The following is a 24,275-nucleotide window of genomic DNA, read 5'->3' as shown; positions in this document are numbered from 1 at the left end:
TTGAAAAATAATTACTCTACCTGCTGTTAATTGAAAACTGCTGAAAAAAATAAGAATTTTGAAAATGCAGTTAATTTTATTGCAGAAAAATCAGTTCATTTCCATTTTCTCTTGGCCAATTAAACAGGTTGTTACTAGACCAATGACCACTAGAGCCTTTCCAAGCCTAGCCACAAACCTCAAACCCATTTGGATCCAAAATATCACTGGCATCTATATGGGGGCTTGTTAGTAGGGATGTAACCAAGGGATTTGGGGGGGGGGGTAGGTGTTAGCTAGGAGAATACTTTTTTTATTGAGAGTTTCTGTTCCTAAAGGATGTGGTGGCCAGACCCTGTGAAAATTTACAATTTCCCATCCAGTGTCAAGGTTTCATTTGAATAGGGTCAGGGATGAACTCCGTTTTACATGGCTAGGGAACCTAGTCCATTGTCTGGGGATCATTCATTCAGTTTATGTCACAAGCAAAGCTATAGTGCTGCTGGTGCTATTGGTTTTGTGCATATGTAACAGGGCTGGGTCTGAGGAAGCCTCGAACATACCACAACCCTCAATATATACTCAGAATTGCTCATGAAAGCCCAGAGTTGCAAAATGTTCAAAACCACACGTTTATTTGGTATTGTCAGAATACATTCTGAAGACAAAATTGGGTAAAATGGTAAATTTCTTCACCAACGTGGGAATTCTGATGAGGTAAGGTGGAAAACAAGACATACAATGCTTAATACCAACTAAGCAGAAACATGGAAACACTGCAACATCTAGTTAAAGAGTTAAAAAGGCAAGTTGTCAAACACAAATTCAAACTTCAACTCCCAGGCACAACTCTTAAGAAGGTACACGCATATTATTGCAACCACATTTGTAAGCTGGTAGATATCGCTGCTTGAAAACATTTTCTCTCATTTAAATGCAAGACTGAAATCAGCACGGGATTTCTGTCCAGTATAATGTTGCATATTATCGCAACGGAAGTAAAGCTATGTAAGTACCGAAATCTTAAATACCACTTATAGTCAAGGAAAAGAAGGTGCTAAGAACTATAAAGTACTTGCGTGCTTGCTGACATGCCAACCAGTATTAAAAAAAATTGTTTCGGTGGTGTGAAGGCCAAACCCCATGTTAAAAAATATAATGCCCGTTTTAAATTACACTGACATGAGTAGCAGTAATGTGAGTGGGAAGAGGGACAGAAATGAAACTGCCAGTAGGGCTCAGACTCAGTCAGAACCCGGAAAATTAGTAGAGATATGGAAGCATAAGAGAGGTGGAAGGCATATGGAAATCTAACCACATTTTCATAAAATAGCAGCTATTCAGTTCAAATGATAACATACAATAATGTAACTCATTGCACATTAAACAGTTTTAGTCAATGACAGCAACTCAGCCAATTAAAAACAATTCAGACTTAAGTAATCCTTTGAGCAGTACAAGAGCAGCAGATCCAATTGAACAGTGCGTGTGTAACTTACACGGTTGTTTAACTTCCTGAATGTAAGACCAACAAACTTTCTTGTTGTTAATACAGACGTTAAATGACATCTTGCGCTAATTCCCACACTCCTTTTCAGGCCAACATAAGTATTAACGCAACCGTGAAAATGTGGTTGCGATAATATGCAAGTACCCTTAAGAATACATACCATGGTTCTGAAGTCAGAAAAGTTTAAAAAAAAAAAAAAAAAAAAAAAAAAAAAAAAAAAAAAAACTCAGAAACACAAAAGTAAGATAAAACTCAACCAAAGCAGAATGAGGGTAGTCCAAAAATGACACACCAGCACATAGCACAGAAAAAACACTTTAATTTAGCACATTTGTCAAAAACTTCATCAGAATGACATATATCTAACAAATCAGGTTTAGATACCCCCCCCCAGCAGTACAAACAATTAAATCACATCACTTCCCCTTGTGAAAAATAGTACACATTTGCATATAGAATTTTTAAACCATAAAATAACATGGATTGAATATCAACCCTTCTTTAGAAGCATTGGAAACTACAATGTTAAAACAATTAAATTAGGTTACATTTTTTATATAAAATATAATGATTTAAGTTTAAACAATGAACTTATAGTAATCTTGTCATTCAGCCCAGGAAACTGGCAAGCATTAAGCTCAATTTGCCATTTGAGCTGAAGGAATTCCAGGTACTCATCAGAGAGCACACACACACACACACACACACACACACACACACACACACACACACACACACAACATGTTCAATAGCACAAAATTTAAAAGCATGTGAGGGGAAAAAAACTAAGGATGTTTACACAAAGCATTTTTTTTTTTTTTTTTTTTTTTTTTTACAGCTGATGTCATAAGTATACTCGTATACCCTTTGCTTCAAAGCCCTCTTAGTTTTTCCTACATAGAACCCCTCACGAGTCACACTTTGCTATATAAACAATACCTCTCGAGTAACAAGAATATTTTCTCAAAGTACAACAGTCCCATAGCCTTTAATGAACAACTTGTCCACATTAAGTACACAAGGACAGAGAGCACTCCTACATTTGAAACCGCCACCCTTTTTCAGGTATATTTCTTTTTCTTTCCAACAATCCCTTTATTGGAGGTGTCCTTATAATAAACCACCACTGGTTGACAACCCACTAATCTACTGATATTGCTATCTAGAGTAAAGGTCTTCCAGAATTCTGTTTTGATGCGTCATATATCAAAGAAGTTTATAGTAAATGGATGGAACAAAGCCCTACTAAATTTATTATTACTTCTCATCTCGAGATCTTCCCACGTTAGAAGGGTCGCTGCTTCTAGTTAGTTGGTCTCAGCCAACTTGGTCATATGAATCTACGCTTAAAAGTAAATGTAGTTATTCAAGAACTTGGTTGCTTAAGGGTAATTAAGTGACCTTATATTACTAAACTGTACTTACACTTCATACAAATATATGAACACCTTTGCATATTGGCCTTTACATTCTAACGCTTCCCTGTAATAAACATCCAACCCCCTAAGAAACTACCTACAGCTGGGCAGCCTACCAAGAATTCTGAGTATACAGTTCGCATGTGTGTGTGTGTTGGTGTTGTGTATATATATATATATATATATATATATATATATATATATATATATATATATATATATATATATATATATATATATATATATATAACTTGGTCGACAGTTCATTTGATCGACAAGCATTTTAGGTGGGGGGTTTCGCCCCCCACACCCCCCAATGTGGGGGGCTGTGTCCCCCACACCCCCCCAACTATATATATCAACTCCAGGGTCACACAACATTGGGGAAGGGGGCAAATGCTTGTCGATCAAATGAACTGTCGACCAAGTAAACAGTCGATCATATGAACTGTCGACCAAGTCATATAGACCCATATATATATATATATATATATATATATATATATATATATATATATATACACACACACACATATACATATACATACACACACACATATACACACATATATACACACACACAGCTCACTGCAGTAAGTGTGCACACATACTGCACCAACAAGCTCATTAAACCAAAACACTACTGCGCCTACTGAACCAAAGAAGCACTCGTACAACATGTACATTTTGGACGTCATCAGAATATAAAGCATTTGAATGTAAGCCATGCTCATAAATATTTGAGATATACTCACCTGTTTGTGCATTTCTATATTCAGCCCATAGGACATTTCATAATACTGAAAAAGAAGGCAAACATGAATCAGACACTAAGCCACAACAAATGATTCAACTGATTTCAAATATTAAGAGCTGGATCACATCAGTGAAGACAGAAATGAGGAGCTCTGTAATGCTGCAGGTGGAGGCAGCTGGTATTGAAAGAAAGGAAAGCAATGCTTTTATAATTTTATTACAATAGAGATAGCATGTGTGTTTTTGCAATAATGTGCTCATCATTAAAAGGGAAAGGATTATTTAACAGACCAACACCAACTTTAGTGTTACAAAGGTCCCGTATCTTAGCTGTGTGCAAGAAAGAAAAAAAAAAAAAACAAGCATGTTAGTGAGATTATTCAATCTCCTCTTAACCACACAGTAAAAATTACTTGGGCTGCTGTGGTATGCTGCTCAGCCTGGTGAAGCAGAGCAGGGAAACAGTTTTTTTTTTTCCCCTTTCCAGCCCCTCTTCAACTGCACTATCACAGAATTTAAAAACCTAACCTGGATAATTAATTCCAGTTTGCCTTTGGATAGCAAGTTCACACTTTGCCTCAACTCCGGAAACTCCTTTTAAAATGTGTTATGACAGTACCAGAGGACACGCAGAACTTTAACTGCAAGCCAAAGATGATCAAATAACATATGTAGGCAAAACACACAAAACAAAAACACCACCCTTGCATTTTTTTTTTTTTTTGCAAATGTCAGGAGTTGCTCAGAAAGTAATACTTAAGCTAGGATAAATTATGATAGAAGTTTAAAGAAGACATACAGAAATGGTTCAAGATCATAAAACTTTTATAAAATGTATGAAGTGTGGGTGCACATAATCCCTCTGACTGGCACTAAATATTAGAAGCAATCTTACCATGACGTAATGCCGCTGTATTTCTGTCTTTTCAGTAGCAAGCTTTTCACATTCCAACTTTAAACTGTTAGAAAAATACAAAGATGTTACATAAATGAAAGCTGAAGTCTGATCATATATTACAATGAAAGTCTATTAGCAGGTAAGGTTCAAGCGATTGACAGAAATCACCTGTTTTTCATGCTGCAGACACATAAGGCCTTATTCTCTATTACACAATGAGTGGCCATTAACATTCAAACACAAGCATGCTGACTGGTCAGCCTAACCAGTGTGATGAGCTCTTTCGGCTTTTCCCGGTTAGGGGTCGCCACAGCAGAACTCCGGTCCGCTAATGACTGGCGGTGGATTTTTATGGTGCTGAGGTGCCAGCCCGACGCCCAACCTTCAAAGAAGGCACACCCATTCATGCACGCACCTACCTGCATGTTTCTAAACGTCACTCTACTGTGGGGAGGACATGCAGACTCCACACAGAAGGCGCTCCAGCTGAGAATCGAACCGGAGAACCTCTTGCTGTGAGGTGACAACGCTAACTGCTGCACCACTGCGGCCAGTTGTAAATAGAGCATATCCCAATGGAAAAAGTTTTGGTCACCAGGACTTTCTTCTATTAATATATGCTACGAAAATCCTACTTTTCTTTAAATTAAAAATAAATAAACTTACAAAAAAATAGAGATTTCAAAAGAATGAAAAAGATGGGACAGAGAAATATACAAGGATAATCAGGTACGCTATGCAAAACTAGAGAAATGTACCCGATTATCCTTATATTTTCTCTGTCCCATCTCTCCTGTACTTTGAAGTCTCCGGATTTAATTTTTTTTAATTAAAAAACAAAACAATTTAGCAACATAGATCTTTCTTTCTTCACTGCTTCCTTTACACAGCACTGATGTACTATGAAAGTGTGGGTTAACAATGGTCCCATACTCATGGGCAGTACACCCAGAAAGGCCAATGACACCGGGGAAAAACTCAGAAGAGCACCACGGCACTCTTATAAGGACAATATTTGAGAAAAGCTTAAATTAGTTTTTTCTTAAATAATGATTCACCCTCGTGACCAAACCACACCAACAATGGGTAAATGTAGCATTACCCACACCCAGCCATGGGCTACTGCTATAATATTTCACACTAAAAGCACCAAGACTAGGTTTGTAGAGTTATTCTCATCCCCCCCCCCCCAAGCAAGGCCTACACTATAATTTAAATTTTTGTACATTATCTACACGTTACAGAAGCTCAGACATTGCCCAATATGATCATGTAGTCCCTTTTATTTTCTTGTTACATTCTAGAATACAGAGCATATGTAAGTTCCAACATAGATATTTGTTCCATCCAAAAATCTGCAACAGCTGATCCATATTTTCAGGCATGCACTACCAATCTGAGCCAGCCACTCCATCAAGGCTGAATACAAATGCCAAGAGGAAGTTACCTGAAGTACAGCACCTGCCACCATTAGGTGTTAATTCCTCAGACTACTGCAGCCTTTAAAATATGGTACTCAACATTTCTCACCCTGCTCAAGTGATACGTTTATGCAAAAATACTCCTCATCTCAACATTAAGCTACACAGGCTGCACTGTCTGTTTTAAATTACAGAAATTACTCTGTACACATTTTATTTCATACTATTTTATGCAATCTCTCGAGTGCAATTCATCTACCCAGTTACAAAGTCAGGTTAAGCAAACAGCACATTGACATATTATAGACCCACTAGCTCCATTTTCAGGCATGACTTGATAGCTTTGGTTTCAAATGCAACCATAGGTCAAGATCCAGAGAAGTTCACTTCTGGACTTCTACAGTGATTTTATGGTCAGAGGATAAGCACTTACCATGGGCCTAGTCATGCATGGGCAAATACTATACAACTACACACACTGATTCAAGTGATCCTTGCATGAATACAAACTCGGGTGTTAAAAATTAAACACACAAATCCTCCCAATTTAAACAAACTGCATCAATGTGAACCATGTCTGAGTCTTCATTTACATGGTTATATGCAAGACCAAGTCAAAATTGCACATTATAAATACAGATTTGGAACTTGAGGGTAACCCCCATCATCAGTGGTGGACTATAATGGGGACTGGTTAGGGTAGCCACCTGGGGCCCTTGGCTAGCCATGCAGTATACTCACCATGGACATAAAATGAAATAGTTTTAATTTAGAAGAAATATGCAAGTTTGCAACATTACTGCCAAATCACACACCCTGGGCCATGACAGTAGAGAAACCATATACAGTGATAACAGACTTCATCCACGGCACATCAGGACAGCAAACTAGTGCTCGAGGTGTAGATTACTGGTGTTTTTGTTAATGTCCTCTTTACTATCCCCCCCCCCCCCCCATGCATACGCAGTCATACTAAATTTTGATCAGCATGCCATTCTATCATAAGAAGCAAGCATATCACTGTGGATGCTTTAAACCACACACTGACATTACCTTGTGTGGTACACCATCTCCATGGCTCTTGCCAAACTGTTCACCAATGGAAACAAAGAACAAACCAGGGCCAATGTCCAGAGAGAGCAGAACCACTCCATACAACAAGTTAACAGAGGAGTACCTGCTGCAATAATGGCAGAGAGAACACCAGAGAGGCCTTTTCTGCCAAATCAGATCAAACAAAACAGTTTGCTAAAACTGAAAACTTACACTTTTGTAATAAATTGCACTTACATCTTTGATCCACATGGCAAAAATTAACAGATCAGTTCTGCTTTAAGGTTGCAGTTGCAGCTGGTTCAAATTCTAATGATAAGGTCAAGCTTTTCTAGTAAAATATTAAGATGCCAGCCTGAAACCTGTGCCCATCTGAATGGTCTGAAGCGCAGTACACCCTTCAGAAACTGCATGAGGTGGTTAGATTCTAAGGGAGGGTCAAACAGCAGTCAAGCAGAAATGGCAAATAGGTGTACTTTTTATGGAGGTGTATGCTAAACCAAATGAATGAAAGCACCAAGAATTACTGGAACAAAAAAAAAAAAAAACTAGGTACATTCTCTGACACTACAGAAGGAATCTGTTCTATTTTGATAGCTATGAGTTTCCGATATTTGTCTTCCTAGCCTTTGTCATGATTTTTACCAAATCCTTGCAAAAGAATCCAAACGAAATTATCAAATCCTCCCGGATGCTCATTCTAAGTTACTGCCACTTAGCTGTAGCCTGTAGATAAGCTCTGAAGATACAACTGACACCTTTCCCTGTTCCAAGGGAGAAACAATTTTACTTGGTTGGCGGGTTGGTATAATAATTAAGGCATTTACCTCACAGACACAAGGTTTGATTATCACCTTTTAAAGAGAATTGGCTACACTTAAAATTTTCCCACAAGTGCAGATAGCTTAGTACCTCCATGTGTTAATTTCATGGTGGAGAGTTTATGGTATATAAATGAGATACCCTGCACTGTGTGAGAAAGGTGGCATGCTGTGGTAATAGCAAATTTTTTCCTTGCCAGCTGTAGAAGGTGGAACAGCCAGTATTGCCAGAGCCAGGAAATAACAACTAGTACAATTAATTCCTGGCCTCTCAACACCTTTGAATATAACCGAGAAACAAGGAAATTGGAGGGAAAGCACAAAGTGAAAAACAACCCTCAATTCAGGGAGAAAGATTCCAGTGCCCAATCTCATCTGTACTGCACTCCGGAGATGAATTTGCTCAGTTGTTTACAGAGCAGAGAAGCAGTGGGACAAACCACTTCTTTGTAAGTTTTAATTATGTTTGCCTGTGCGGTGTTCAGTCCCATAGGTTTACAGAAGCCCTGTTCAGCTGGTCTATCATGGAATGTCTCAGCAAAGGCATGTACAAGGCTGTAAGGAACAACTTATATTGTACTGCATGGCTAACCTGCATAGGTGATGACAGCGAGTCCCCATCAACCCCCACTTGTTTATGTACTTATCACAACAGTGTGGTCTGAAACCACTTTTGGAATCCATAGCAGACAAACTATTTTAAATGCTCTCCAAACATAAATAACTGCTAACCTTTCTTTTACATTTTATGTGCAATGTTCTATTCCAAGAGTACCATATGCCCTGCCCTATAAAGTCTATTGTGTGGGCACTCCAGTCTCATCTTTTACATATCTGGCATGGCTTAGTGGTAAATCACTTTGTCTATGGTGTGCAGGGTCCTGGGTTTGAGCCTTGAAGAGGCTGTTTATTTTCTCAAGCTAAATGTCAAAAGGTGCACAGTCATCCCCTTTGAAAAAAAAAACAAAGTACCTGCAAACTACCACATAGGTGGTAGTCCCCTACATACAGAAAATGTAATAAGGGATCTGGGGACCCAAGTTGATAGTAACCTCTCCTTTGATAATCATATTGCCAAGGTGGTTAGAAAATCCTTCTATGTGGCCCACCTAATCACAAAAGGGTTCACATCTAGAACAAAAGAGGTTATTGTGCCTCTCTAACTCATCACTCATTAGACCCATCATAGAATACAACGCCCCATTTGGGATGTACCTTACAAGACACCTGCAACAGCTGGAAAGACCACAAAAGTACCTCACCAAGAGGATTACTGGCCTCAAACAGATGCCCTATGCAGCCCGACTCAAGAAACTCCACCTGTACTCGGTTGCATACCGCTTACTCAGAGGTGATCTCTGCCTGACATACAACGCCATGTCCAACCCAGAATTGATGGACATGCTCCACCTAAAAAAACAAAAAAAAACAAATCCCGTAGAACCACACACTCCAGAGATATAAACCTCACCACAACAATAAAGAGGACATGCTGGAGGGATAGATTCCTGTCCCAGAGACTCCCCCATGCTTTGGAACAGGATTCCAATATACATCAGGCAGAGCCCCTCACTGACACTCTTCAAGAGAAACCTTGACAGGTAGATGGGAAACAGAAAATTTACCCCGGGGATCACTGCAGTGGCTCTGCTGGACAGTGGCACAGGGAACTAATCTAAGGGGGTGGCGAAAGCCAACACATTCTGGCTAGGCTTATAAATGCCCTTGGGCAGATAGGTTCATGGACAAGTACTAGGCTATCTGTGGCAACGGTCCGCTTGTGACAGGTTTGTTTGAAGGACAGCTGTCCATGTCTTTGAATCTCATACACCAGTCAACCTATTTTGCTTTTCACACAAAGTAAGATTCAAATCCATTTCTCGGGGGGGGGATTCTGATTGGTCATGTGTTCTTTAGGCACCACTGCCACTTCCTCACAGGCTGACTAGAGGATCAATTAGGGTGACTGAAGCCATGTGGTCTACAATTCAAGGTCTGTCTTGCAGTTTACTTTGTTAAGTCTGTCATATTTTTAAAGAAAGCAGTTAGAGGCTCCTTCTTTATTTGCAGATAAGCCCGGCAGTTAATTCTGGTCTAGGACTGCCCCTAGAAATACAGTCTTCTGAGCTGGGCCCAGGTTTAACTTTAGGTGACTGACACTAAAACCTGCTCCCTTCAGGCCCTCTACAGACCAATATTGGATCAGACATTCATGCAGGTAGCGTTATATGTGGATGACCTTGGATCTGCAACATGCTATCACGGAGGCCGGGCATCTAATGAAGAGGGAGCTAAATCAAAAGGCAAACATGTCAACTGGTAGTTTTGCCACAACCTCAAGTATTGCCTATACCCTTTTAAAACTGGTATATGAAGGAAGGCATCCTAGAGGTTATGGGCTGAAAAAGTTGAAGTGTGCAGCGTCAGCATTTTGAAATTTGGGATTTTCATAATTTTTTCTAGGGTTGATACGATTTAGAATGGGTCTTAAGGGACCATCTTTCCATGGTACCATAAACAGTCTTGAGAAGGACCCCCTCTTTCTTCCTTCCTGTTTTTATGAAGGCACTTCCCTTACAGTACCTTCAGCCAGCACCTCTACCAGGTTTAGACTTACCTTGGTGTTACTATGGCTTGGTCATGAAAGAGTCTGTATCCTGCGGAGATTATGCTGTGAACCTATTGTTTTGTGGTTATTGAAAACAACTATTTGGCACAACAGACTAGCTGGCTTCTTACCTTGGGGTTTTGCTGGAAAAGTTATCTTGGGAAAGGGAACCTACCGTCTTGCCCCCCTTTATTACTGCACTGCTATCTTCTTTTCTAAGTGACCTTTCTATCGGCTTGTGTGCCTTTGACCTGCCTTCAGTAGAAGCAGCCTTATTTGAACAGGGCAGTTTCTATTATATTTGGAGAGAGTACCATAGAGCATGTGTCTCCCTATTTGAACAGGGCAGTTTCTATTATATTTGGAGAGAGTACCATGGAGCATGTGTCTTCCCTAACTTCATGGTATTTTCCTTTGTCTTCCAATTTCCTGAACACATTACAAGTTCAAGGATCCAAACAGCTGTGTCTTAGAACCCTCACAGAGAGGTTGGATATGCTTCACAAATCACAATGACATTGGAATTTGACTAAAAAGGGAAGCCTTTGAGCACTCTCCCACAACTGTTAAATTGCTTGAAAATGTACTTCTGATACTTTAAGATGAGGGGTTGCCAATTTACATTCCTAGAAGCCCCTCGATAGACAAGTTAGTGGAAGAGTTGCATTAGATGTGAAGTACAATAAAAAACAAATGAGTACCCAGTGGACTGCCAATGGATTCAGGACAGATATCACAAGTTTTAGTATGCATATAATCATAGGTAAAGTGGGCAGGCCAATGGAGGTTTGGGCTTTGCAATATTTAACAACCTGTGGCACAACCCTATTAAAATTCGAAGGTATGAAAATGCTTCTTTAAATTTCCAAGGCCGCCCTTTACAAACACCTTTGCTGTCTGACAGACCATGGTCACAGATGTAGAAAAGTACAGTTTTGTACCTACCATAAATGTAGATGTTAGAGTGTTCACACTGCTGCAATCATTACACTTGGGTTATCCTGCTGTCAGGCGGTCCCACAGTCGGCCTGAGTTGCAAAGTCTTGGTCCGGCGTCGGTTGCTGTCGCTTCTTCCCTGACGTCAGTACGCTAGGGGTATACAAGATACATCCAACGCCATTTTCTTCAGTTTTTCTTGCCCCAGATGTCAGGTGCCCCCAAGTAGGTAGGCAATACATATTGCTAATCAAAAATATGCAATAAAAAACAATACCTTAAGTTACCAGCAAATACACCCCAAAGGTTGTATAGGATAGAAAAGTATAGATAAGTCCAGCTATTTCAGAGGGGGTGGAGGGAGGGTAACCTGGACTGCAGCAGTGTGAACACTCCAACATCTACATTTATGGTAGGTTGAAAACTGTACTATGTTCATCGTGTTACACTGCTGCAGTCATTACACTTGGGTAGAATCCCAAAGCTGAGGTTGGGTGGCTGGTCTATAAAGAATTAGGATTGGCTATGAGGCCCTGCAGAACTGCAGTGGCAAATCCTGTTCTGGATTTAGAGTAAAGAGGCAGGTGGTAATGCTTGGTAAAGGTGTGCACTGAACTCAAAGTTGCAGCCTCCAAAATTTCCTTGGTAGGTACTCCTCTGAGAAAGGCTGTTGAAGTGGCTGTTGCCCTGGTGGAATGTGGCCTAATGTTATTTGGGACTGATTTTCCATACTGTGTGTAGCAGTACCGAATACAGTGCCCTATCCATTTGGATATAGTCTGCTTTGAGATGGCCTTGACCTGTGATCCTGCAGCATATGCTACAAACAGTTGCTCAGTTTTCCTGAAAGCCTTTGTTTTGTCCAAGTAGAAGCGTAGCTGCCTGTGTATGTCCAAAGAATGCAGAAGTTTCTCCCCTTTATTCTGGGGGTTTGGATAAAAAGTTGGCAAATGGATGATTTGGTTACGAGCCACACTAGATACCACCTTTGGCATAAAGGTAGGTTTGTCCTTAAAGATACTCTGTCCTGATGAAAAATTATAAACAGTTCCACTGCCATTAATGTCTGTAGCTCTGAGACTCTTCGTGCTGAAGTTACTGCCAGGAGCAGAGCTGTTTTCCATGATAAAAATTTTAGATCGGCTGTATTGGCCGATTCAAAAGGTGGTAGGGTCAGTTTTTCCAAAACGAAATTGAGGTCCCAAGTTGGTGTTGGTGCTCTCTGGGGCGGTCTTAAGTTTTTAGCCCCTCTCAGGTACTACTTTAGCAAGGGATGAGAGAATAAAGGAGGTTCCGTGTTGTAATGTCCTGAAATGGCAGAGGTGTGGATCTTAATTGATGAGAAGGATAGGCCTCTGTCCAGCATCTCAGTTAAGTATTGTAAAATCAGAGGAATGTTTGGAACAAGAGGGTCAAGGCTTTGAGCCTGGTTCCAGGCGCAGAATCTCTTCCATTTTCCAGAGTAAGCTTTCCTGGTGCTAGGCCTCCTGGCCTCCAAAATGACATCCATTAACAGCTTTAGAGAGAGGTGTTGTCTGTTTGACTAATGTATCTGCCATGCAGCCAGGTTTAGGGTTTTGAGCTGACCGTGCAGGATCTGATTGTTTTGTTGAGTCAGAAGGTGTGGGATTTGACGCAAAATCCATTGTGGGCCTTGAGCCAAGTTCCTTAAGATAGGGTACCAGTGCTGGCATGGCCAGTCTGGAGCAATCAGGATCATATGTGGTTTTTCTTGTCTGGCTTTTAGGAGTACCTTTGAAAGGAGAGGCAGTGGCGGGAAGGTATAAACTTTTAGGTTTTTCCAGCTGAACAGAAGAGCATCCACTTTCCATGCTTGTTTGTGATAAGTCCTTGTGCAAAAGTTTAGTAGTTGGCAATTCAGTGGGGAGGCAAAAAGATCTATGTTTGGGCATCCCCACTTCTGCGTTACCATGCTGAAGATTTGTGGATTCAATTTCCATTCGTGAGGGTCCATGATATTTCTGCTTAGATCATCTTGCCAGAGTATTTTTCTTTCCTGGCAGGAATTGTGCTTGCAGGTAAACTTGATACATTAGAGCAGTGTTCCACAAGGTCATGGCTTGCTTGCATAGGGTATAAGAATGAGTGCCCCCTTGCTTGTTTATGTACCACATTACTGTGGTGTTGTCTGTCTTTAGTAGTAATTGTCCTGGATGTAGAAGGTCCTTGAAAGCTGTTAGGGCATTTTGAACAGCTAACATCTCTTTTTGATTGATGTGAAGATGCATCTGGTCTGTGGCCCACTTGCCCTGAATGCATTTTCCTGCCATGTGTGCTCCCCAGGTGTAATCCGAAGCATCTGTTAGAGTTTGCCTGGCTGTGGGTTGGGTAAAAGGCTGACCCTTGTTTAGGTGACATGCCTGTGCTCACCATCGAAACTCCTGTTGTAGGCAGGGAATCATTGGTATTACTGCTTCTAAACTGTGAGAGTGTTGAGTCCAAACACTTTTCAGGTACCATTGTAATTTCCTCATATGCAGTTGGCATATGGTATTAGTAGTATGCAGGATGCCATGAATCCCAGGGCCTGCAGAATTTTTCCTGCAGGGAGATGGGACTTTCTTGCCAGCAATTGAAAATACTGAGTTAGTTGAACTTGATTGTCTGGCATGAGGTAAGCCATCTGGGCAGTTGTGTTTAAGCTGGCACCCAGAAATATAATCTGTTGCGAGGGCACTAGTTTTGACTTCTTTTCATTTACTGTGTACCCTACAGAAATTAGCAACCTTTTTACAAACGCCAGATGCTGTAGCAGAATGTCCTTTGTCTCAGCTTGCATGAGGCAGTCGTCCAGATATGGATATATTGGAATTCCTTTTTGTCTGCAAAATGCAATTACTAATTACTGGTGCCAGACACTTTGTGAAGACCCTGGGTGCAGTAGATAAGCCAAAGGGCAGTGCAGAGAATTGGTAGTGCATTGTACCAGCTTTGAATCTGAGGCATCTTCTGCAATTTTGTCTGATAGGGACATGCAGGTATGCCTCTGAGGTCCAGAGTAACAAGCCAAGCCTTCTTGCCCAGCATGGGTAGAAGCTGCTGTAATGTCAACATTTTGAATTTCGGAATATCCAGGTAAGTATTCAGAATTGAAAGGTCTAGTATGGGCCTCCAGGCCTTGTCCTTTCTGGGGACCAGCAAGAGTCTTGAGTAAAATCCTTGTCCTTGTTCCTGCTGTGGTACTTTTTGAATAGCTCTCATGCCCATAAGGGCTGAAATTTGTTTTTGTGCCTCTGCCCATTGATTTTGTGGCAAGTCTGGCATTCCTTTTAGCCTTGGTAAAGTATGAAAGTGGAATCTGTAACCTTGAGACAATATTCAGGACCCATTTGTCTTGGGTGATTGTTTGCCAGTTTTGAGAAAAAAGTGCTAGTTTTCCCCCTAAGGGGGCTTCCAAAAGAGACGTGCTTGGCATACGAAGGGGAAAGTCATTGTGACTGTTTCATGTGAGGTTGAGACTTGTCCTCACCACCTTTTGGGGTTGAGGTGCCCCACTGTTATGTTTGAGCCTTGGGGTTGAGATCTGCCTCTTGGGCGTCTGTATCTGCCTCTCTGTGGCCTGTCTGACACTGGATAGGACCATTTCTTTGTTGGCCAATTTCTGCTAAACAGAGGTGGCTGTACCTGTAAGAAATCCTTGACTGTTTGCATAGATTTAGCTTTATCCTCCATTTTCTTTAACACCTCTTCTGCCTTAACACCAAACAAAGTATCATGCTGTAAAGGAGCATCCAATAATTTTGCCTTAACATGATCAGGTAAACTTTGTTCTTTTAACCAAGCAAGTCTTCGAATCACAGAACCTGTAACTGTGGCTCTACAAGAGGCCTCTAAAGAATCAAAACCACATTTTCCCACCTGTTCAACTTCATGCAATAAATCCTGCATTTCATTACAGTCAGGAGCTTCTGTGCTTGCAAGCATTTTCTGTTTTAACTGAGCCATTAAATATTGTTGGTACTTAAGCATGTGAAACTGGCAATTTAAAGCTCTTACTGCTAAAGTTGCAGAAGTGTATACTTTCTTTCCCCATCTATCCAAAGCTCTGGAATCTGTCAGAGGGTACTGGATTTTTTGCAATGGAAGCCTTAACCCCTTCTGGACCCTGGGAAATAGTTTCTGGATCAGCAGGAGGGTTTTTGTAAAGAAACTTGCGAGAGTCAGGGACTCTATAATACCTATCTGGCTTGGCTGGAGCAGGGGACAAAGAGTCAGGAGATAAACTGAATTCAGAGAACACAATATCTAGCACAGGCAGAATAGCCAGGGGCCTGTGTTGAGGCAATAAGAGGAAATCCCTGAGCCTTTTCTTGGATTCTGAGTAATTCTGACTTTCCCAATGGAAATGCTCCCTCATGGTATGTAAAGTTTCCCCAAAGGAATAATCCTCAGGAGGAGAGGCTGAAGGGATAGATTCTTCAGCATCAGAGTCCTCATAGGGGGGTAGAGAGCATCTCTGGTCTAAAGAGGAATCGGAGGAAATGGAAACCTGATCAGAGGAGTCATAGTCTGTATCCTGCCTATGCCTTTTCTCAGGAGGGGGATGGGAACCCCCTGATTAGAGTAATGAGGTCTTCAGCCATTTTAAGCGTCTGTTTCTTAGGCATGGAGGACTGTCCAGGAGAATGTTGTACTTGTCTTTAATGGTACCTTTGTCTTGGCTGTTGTTTTAATGGTAAGTTGTGAAGGTCTGAAAACACGCTCAGAAGCCGATGCCTGCTCAGCGGCTCCGGACCCATCTGAAGGATTAGTTTCCGTATTCCCAATACCTAGAGTTTCCAGAGGCCTAGATGTCTCCACGTGGGAGTCGGAAGCGGCCTGTGGCTCTGAGGTAGCGGGTGTCAGGGGTTGCGAAAGCGCCTCACTGAGAACCGGCGACTGGCATAGAAGAGTTTTTGTCGGTTTTGGACCTCGGATGCCTGTCTTTATCCTTGTCTTTGCATTTATTTGTTATTGAGGTTGTTGGCTGATCCGACGGCATCATATAATTGAACCTTCAGCCAGAGTAGTGCAAAGCAAAATCAAAACGTCTTTTTATAGTGCGTTTGTTAAATCTAGCACAAAACCGACAACTAGTGATGTCGCGATCAGGGCCTAGGCATGGAATACAGTAAGAGTGGAAGTCCTTATGAGGTATTTGCTTCCCACAAGAAATACAATTAACTTTTTCTGACATTGGTCAGAGGCAAGAAAAAAAAAGTTTCCCCAACGGGGTACTTAGATTTATTGAAGACTTCGGATCTGAAATTCGACTTCGAAAATCTCAGGAGTCGGCTGACCGGCACTTGCGAACTGCTTCTGCTTCGGCACCGTGTGGCAAGAAAGACTGAAGAAAATGGCATTGGATGCATCTTGTATACCCCTAGAGCACTGACGTCAGGGAAGAAGCGACAGCAACTGACGCCGGACCAATACTTTGGAACTCAGGCTGACTGCGGGACCGCCTGACGGCAGGATAACCCAAGTGTAATGACTGCAGCAGTGTAACATGATGAACATCTAGCAGACACTACATATACTAAGGCACACATTTACCTCCCTCCCTCATCCACCTCAGTGCTACAAAGCTGCAAGTGTTCTTCTGACTTTGAGGGACAGACACTGCTGCTTACCCTAACTGCATGAGCTTTGAGCAGCTGAAATATGTTTTAAACATCCTTTATCATCTGACCTAAGCAGCACATCCACCAGTCACCTGACCCAAGTCTGGCTCATTTAAATTTTTTTGCAAGACAAGTAAAGACTAAAGCACGTAAAAAGCAAAAAAAAATTAAAGGGGGAAAACGAAGACGAGATGAAACAAAAAAGCAGGGCGTTACAGTCAGTGCAGATTTTACATATTTTAGGATCACAAACCTGTTAATTCATATGTCTCTCACATTTACAGGCATGGTGAATGATATACGCGTGTCAGACAGCAAAACAAATGTCGTGTCTGTGCCCAATGAGGCACTACACACTATGCACATACAATTGCTGCTGCTCTCTTATTCCTACACTCATCATCATTTAAAAACTACTTTGCATTCATTTCAAATGCACTGATTACAGTATTATGAAAAACTGATCTCTTACAGATATGTCTCTGTTCGTAATGCTATAATCAAGTGCTTTTAAAACAAATGCCAATGCAGTGGATTTGTTTATCACAATGCTGCAATCAGCACATTTAAAATGAATACCAAATGCCTAAACACTTTCACTGAACAAACTTCCTACTTTAAAGCTATTGCCATAAATATTATTTTGGGATTAGTTGGATTTACAAATCCATGTAGTTTTCACTCAGGAATCAGAAAGCCATAATACCATCTGATTTTATACATACAGGTCTCTCCCCACATGCACCCGAAAAACAGTAGTGCAACACAAAAAGTACAGTTGTGTACACTTACCATAAATGTAGATGTTCGAGTATATTCACTTGCAGTCATCACATTTGGGTTATCTGCTTGCAGTAGCCCTCAGTCGGCCTGATTAACAAAGTCTTGGGTCCTGCGTCAGTTGCTGTCCCTTCTTCCGTGACGTCAGTTCATCAGGGGTATAAAATATGCAGCCGACGCCATTACATCAGTTTTTTCTTGCCCCAGATGTCAGGTGCCCCCCTAATGGGAAGCAATTAAATCTATGAATATACAAGGTTATACCTTCAACAAAAAAGCAAATACACCAATAAAGCTTTTGAGCATAGTAAAGGAGAGTAGATGTATAGCCAAAAGAAGTAAGGGGGCTGGAGGGAGGGTAACCAGGACTGCAACAGTGAATACACTCTAACATCTACATTTATGGTAAGTGTACACAACTGTACTATGCTCTTCGTGTTTCACTGTTGCAGTAATCACATTTGGGTAGATTCCCAAAGCTAAGGATGGGAGGAGGAAGTTAGATAGCATTAGGACCAGCTATAAGGCCCTGCAAGACTGCAGTGGCAAAGCCAGCTATGGATTCAGAGAAAACTGGCAGATGGTAATGCTTGGTGAAAGTATGTACAGAACTCCAGGTAGCAGCTTCTAGAATGTCCCTGGTGGGAACGCCTCTGAGAAAGGCTGCAGAGGTAGATGCAGCCCTGGTTGAGTGGGGTCTGATCCCCTGTGGGAATAGGTTTTTCCATGGTGCTTGTAGCAGAAATGAATGCAATGGCCTATCCATTTGGAAATGGTTTGCTTTGAAATCGCCTTCCCCTCTGCCCCTGCAGCAAATGCCACCAGCAGTTGTTCAGATTTCCTTTGAGGTTTAGTCCTGTCCAAGTAGAATCTATGTTGTCTGTGCACATCTAAGGAGTGCAGTATCCATTCCCCTTTGTTCTGTGGATTAGGAAAGAAGGTTGGCAAATGAATGGACTGATTAAGGGCCACACTGGATACCACCTTGGGCATGGAGGATTTGGTCCTGAGGTACACCCTGTCTGCATGAAAGATGATGACAGGCTCCACTGCCATAAGGGCCTGTAATTCAGATACACTTCTTGCTGAAGTGACTGCTAAAAAGGAAAGCTGTTTTCCAAGAAAGGAATTTTAAGTCTGCAGTAGCAGCTGGCTCAAAAGAAGGACGAGTGAGTTTCTCCAATACAAAGTTAAGGTCCCCAGGCTGGAGTTGGAGCTCTCCTGGGTGGTCGTAAATTTTTGGCCCCTCTGAGGAACTGCTTGAGCAGTGGATGAGAGAAGAGGGGAGGGTTCTGTGTTATAATGAGCTGAAATAGCTGAGGCATGAATTTTGAAGGAGGAGAAAGACAGGCTCTTGTGAAGCATCTCAGTTACGTATTGTAAAATCTGAGGTAAACTGGGCACTGCTGTGCTCAGCCCTCGAGACTGGTTCGAGGCACAGAATCTTTTCCATTTTTCAGCATAAGATTTTCTCGTACTAGGCCTCCTTGCCTCTAAAAGGATATCCATCACTGGTTTACTGAGGGATGGTAAAGGAGAGATTAGGTAATTAGCCAGGCTGATAGGCTCAGTGTTTGAAGCTGAGGGTGCAGAATCTGGTTCTTCTGCTAAGACAATAGGGTAGGAGTTTGAGGCAGGTGCCATGGGGCCAACAGTGACAAACTGCGCAAGAGGGGGGGTACCAATGTTGGCATGGTCAGTCTGGTGCAATCAAAATTGTCCTTGGTTTGTCTTGTTTGAGCTTTAATAGTACTTTGGAGAGAAGAGGCAGAGGAGGAAAGGCATAAACAGATAGGTTTTTCCAACTGAAGGACAGAGCATCCACTTTCCAAGCTTGTTTGTGGGGAGTCCTTGTGCAAAATTTGTCCAATTGATAGTTCTGGGGGGAGGCAAACAGGGCTATATCTGGGCTCCCCCATTTGCTTGTCATCATGTTGAAAATCCTTGGTTCCAGTTTCCACTTGTGTGGGTCCATGAGGTTTCTGCTTACTTCGTCTGCCATAAGTTTAGTTTTCCTGGCAGGAATTGAGCTTGTAGATGCACTTAGTAGCTCAAGGCTGTGTTGCACAATGCCATGGCTAGTCTGCAGAGGGGGTAAGAATGTGTACCCCCTGCTTGTTTATGTACCACAAAGTACAGTTTTGTACCTACCATAAATGTAGATGGTCGAGTGCATATACTGCTGCAGTCATCACACTTGGGTTATCCTGCCGTCAAGCGGTCCCGCAGTTGGCCGAATCCCAAAGTCTTGGTCTGGCATCGGTTGTCGTCGCTTCTTTCCTGATGTCAGAGTGACAGGGGGATAAAAGAGAGGCAGCCGACGCCATTTTCTTCAGTTTTTCTTGCCCCAGATGTCAGGTGCCCCCAAGTAGGAAGGCAATACAAATAACTATGCAAAAATACCTTAGTAGATAAACAATAGTATTAGCTGTTAGCAAATACACCATATAGGCATGCATCCAATAGACTGATGTACATGGAGTTATAACTAAAGTACAGTTTTGTACCTACCATAAATGTAGATGTTCGAGTGCCAATACAGCTGCAGTCATAACAGATGGGTTTTCCTGCCGTCAGGCGGGTCCTCGGTCGGCCGAATTCCAAAGTCTAGGTCCGGCGTCGGTTGCCGTTGCTTCTTCCCTGACGTCAGTGCGACAGGGGTATAAAAGAACCAGCCAACACCATTTTCTTCAGTTTTTCTTGCCCCAGATGTCAGGTGCCCCCAGAAGGAAGGCAATACATAAATTTATGTAATGCAATGCAATATAATCAAAAAACAGTAGTTGCAAGCAAATGCACCATAAATGAATACCCCAATCAGGTTGTATGAGGAGGTGTTAGCCAATAGGCCTGTCCCAAGAGGGGAAGGAGGGAGGGAAACCTGGACTGCAGCTGTATTAGCACTCGAACATCTACATTTATGGTAGGTACAAAACTGTACTATGTTCATCGTGCATACAGCTGCAGTCATAACAGGATGGGTAGAATCCCAAAGCTACAAAAGGGGTGGCAGGCACTAGGTGGAACTAGGAGGAGCCAGGATGCCCTGCAAGACTGCAGTGGCAAAGCCTGCTCTAGTTTTGGAGTATAATGGTAGGTGATAGTGCTTGGAGAAGGTATGCACAGAACTCCAAGTGGCTGCTTCCAAAATATCTTTGGTAGGAACCCCTCTGAGGAAAGCTACCGAGGTAGCTGTGGCCCTTGGAGTGAGATCTGATGCCTGCAGGTACAGTTTTACCCTGAAAAGAGTAACAAAAGCATATGCAGTGGGCTATCCATTTTGAGATTGTCTGTTTAGAAATTGGCTTCCCTTGAGCTCCTGTAGCATAGGACACAGAGTTGCTCTGATTTTCCAAAAGGCTTTGTTCTGTCCAAATAACACCGCAGGTGTCTGTGGATGTCCGAGGAATGTAGTAGTCTCTCCCCTTTGTTTTGAGGATTAGGGTAAAAGGTAGGCAAGTGGATAGCCTGATTCAAAGCTACCCTGGATACCACCTTTGGCATAAAGGACGGATTGGTTTGTAAGGAAACTCTGTCCTGATGGAAAATGATGAAAGGCTGCACAGCCATGAGGGCTTGTAGTTCCGATACCCTGCGAGCTGAGGTGATAGCCAGAAGGAAGGCTGTTTTCCAAGACAAATATTGCAATTCTGTTGAGGCAGCTGGCTCAAAAGGAGGCAAGGTCAGTTTTTCTAGAATGAAATTGAGGTCCCAAGCAGGTACTGGTTGTTTCCTTGGGGGTTTTATATTCTTAGCCCCTCTGAGGAACTGTCTTAAGAGGGGGTGAGAGAATAAAAGGAGGATCAGTGTTGTATTCTGCAGAAATGGCTGAGGCATGGATTTTGATGGAGGAGAATGAAAGTCCACTGCTTAGCATCTCGGCTAGATACTGTAATAGTTGAGGTAAATTCAGTATTCCAGGATTCTGGCCCTTTTTCTCATTCCAGGCACAAAACAGTTTCCATTTTGCAGAGTAAGCTTTTCTAGTAGAAGGCCTTCTGGCCTCCAAAATGACATCCTGCACCTCCTTGGAGAGTAGGGTCTGTTGTGAAGTTAAGGAATCTTCCATGCGGCCAGATTGAGTGTTTTCAGCTGACTGTGAAGAGTTTTGAAGCTGTGCTGAGTTGGAAGAATGGGCATTAGAGGTAGGGTCCATGGTGGGGAATGCGTCAGGCTCCTCAGGAGTGGGTACCAGTGTTGTCTTGGCCAGTCTGGAGCAATGAGAATCATCTTTGGTCTGCTTGCTCTGGTTTTTAATAGAACTTTGGGCAGCAGAGGAAGAGGTGGAAAGGCATAAATTGTCATTGTTGTCCAACTGAAAGAGTGCGTCCACTCTCCAGGCCTGTGGATGAAAAGTCTTTGAGCAGAATTTTTCCAATTGGTGACTTTTGTGGGAGGCAAAGAGATCTAGGTCTGGCCTTCCCCATGCTTGAATTATTTCTGTAAAAACTTGAGGATGCAACTTCCATTCGTGTGGATCTGTCATATTTCTGCTTAGGTTGTCTGCCAGCGTGTTTTCCTTGCCTGACAAGTACTGTGCTTGAAGTTCGATTTGTAATTCCAGAGCCATGTTCCAAAGAGACATGGCCAGCCTGCACAGGGGGTATGAATCTGTTCCTCCCTGTTTGTTTATGTACCACATTACTGTGGTGTTGTCTGTCCTTATCAATAGTTGACCTGGATGCAGAAGGTCTTTGAAAGCTATAATAGCATTTATTACTGCTAGCATTTCCTTTTGATTGATGTGTGGGTGCTTTTCTTTTTGGGACCATTTGCCCTGAATGCACCGATCTGTCATGTGCGCCCCCCAGGCGTAGTCCGAGGCGTCTGTTGTGATGACTTGATTTGCTTGAGGCTTGCAGAATGGGAGACCTGTGTTTCTTTGGCATGCTTGAGCCCACCACAGAAACTCCTTTTGAAGACATGGAATCAGTGGTATTATTGTTTCCAAACTGTGGCTGTGTTGAGACCATAGGTTTTTCAGGTACCATTGAAGTTTCCTCATATGCAGCTTTGCACATGGGATTAGTAGGATGCAAGATGCCATGAATCCCAAAGCCTGCAGGATTTTCCTTGCAGTCAGCCTGGTGAAATTTGCTAGTTTTCTGAAGTATTGAGTTAGTTGCCCCTGTTTCTCTGGCGTGAGGTAGACCATCTGGGTGTTTGTGTCCAAGTTGGCACCCAGGAAAATTGTTTGAGAGGGTATTAGCCTTGATTTCTTTTTGTTGACTGTGTATCCCAGAGGATTCAACAACATTATTACAAAAGCCAGATGTTTCAGAAGTATGTGCTTGCTGTCCGCTTGGATCAGGCAGTCGTCCAAATATGGGTATATTTGTATCCCTTGAAGTCTGCAGTAGGCAATTACTGATGCCAGGCATTTCGTGAATATTCTGGGCGCAGTAGATAAGCCAAAGGGCAATGCAGAGAATTGATAATGGGTTGAACCTGCAAGAAATCTGAGGTATCTTCTGCAATCTTGTCTGATTGGGACATGCAGGTATGCCTCCTTGAGGTCCAATGTTACCAGCCAAGACTCCTTGCCCAGCATGGGAAGAAGCTGCTGTAATGGGAGCATCTTGAATTTTGTGCAGTAAAAATGTGTTTAGGATGGATAGGTCCAAAATAGGTCTCCAATCTTTTCCCTTCCTTGGTACCAGGAATAGTCTGGAGTAAAAACCTTGACCTTGTTCTTGTGTAGGTACCTCTTGAAAAGCTTTCATGTCCATGAGATCCGAAATTTGTTTTTGTGCCTCTGCCCTTTGATTGTGTGGCAGGTTTGGCATGCCTCTCATTTTTGGAAGAGTGTGAAAATGGAATCTGTAGCCTCTGTTTATAATGTCCAGGATCCATTTGTCTTCTGTGACAATATGCCAATTTTTCGAAAATAATGCCAGTTTTCCGCCTAAAGGTGCTGCCATTTGAGCCTTGCTTGGCATGCAAAGGGGAAAGTCATTGGTTCTGCTTTCTGAATGGCTGTAACTATCCTCACCACCTCTTTGTGTAGGAGCTTGCCATTATCTGCCTCTGAACGATCCTTGAGATTGCCCTTGGGTGCCTGTATCTACCTCTTTGGGGTCTGTCTGTGGCTGGAAAGGACCAATTTTTGGAAGGCCAATTTCTACTGAAACGTGGAGGTTGTACCTGTAGGAAATCTTTCACCGTTTGCATTGATTTAGCCTTTTCCTCCATTTTCTTTAATACCTCCTCAGCTTTAACACCAAATAATACATCTTTTTGCAGAGGGGCATCTAGTAATTTAGCTTTGATATGATCTGGCAAGGTTTGCTCTTTGAGCCAGGCATGTCTATGTATGACTGATCCTGTGACAGCAGCTCTACATGAGGCCTCTAAAGCATCAAAACCACATTGCAAGGTATGTTTACCCACTTGTTCTGCACTATGTATCAAATCCTGCAACTCCTTAAAGTCTGGTTGTTCAGGTTGTGACATTTTGCTTCTCAACTGTGA

General features: G+C 42.2%; 1 protein-coding gene across 1 annotated transcript in view; it reads right to left on the bottom strand.

The window, feature by feature from the left end:
- Positions 1-24,275, bottom strand: part of LOC122787175 (transducin-like enhancer protein 1) — a gene marked incomplete in the record, with an annotated part of 508,503 nt that overhangs the window by 399,194 nt on the left and 85,034 nt on the right. The window contains 2 exon segments of the mRNA XM_044053753.1: positions 3,663-3,707; positions 4,559-4,622. Of these exon segments, the coding sequence (XP_043909688.1) occupies positions 3,663-3,707; positions 4,559-4,622 (109 nt within the window).

Source organism: Protopterus annectens, chromosome 13.part0 (assembly GCF_019279795.1).
Source record: "Protopterus annectens isolate FY-2018-M chromosome 13.part0, PAN1.0, whole genome shotgun sequence".
Lineage (NCBI taxonomy): Eukaryota > Metazoa > Chordata > Ceratodontiformes > Protopteridae > Protopterus > Protopterus annectens.
The sequence above is the reverse complement of the archived record's forward strand: the minus strand, read 5'-3'. Positions and strand labels throughout refer to the sequence as shown.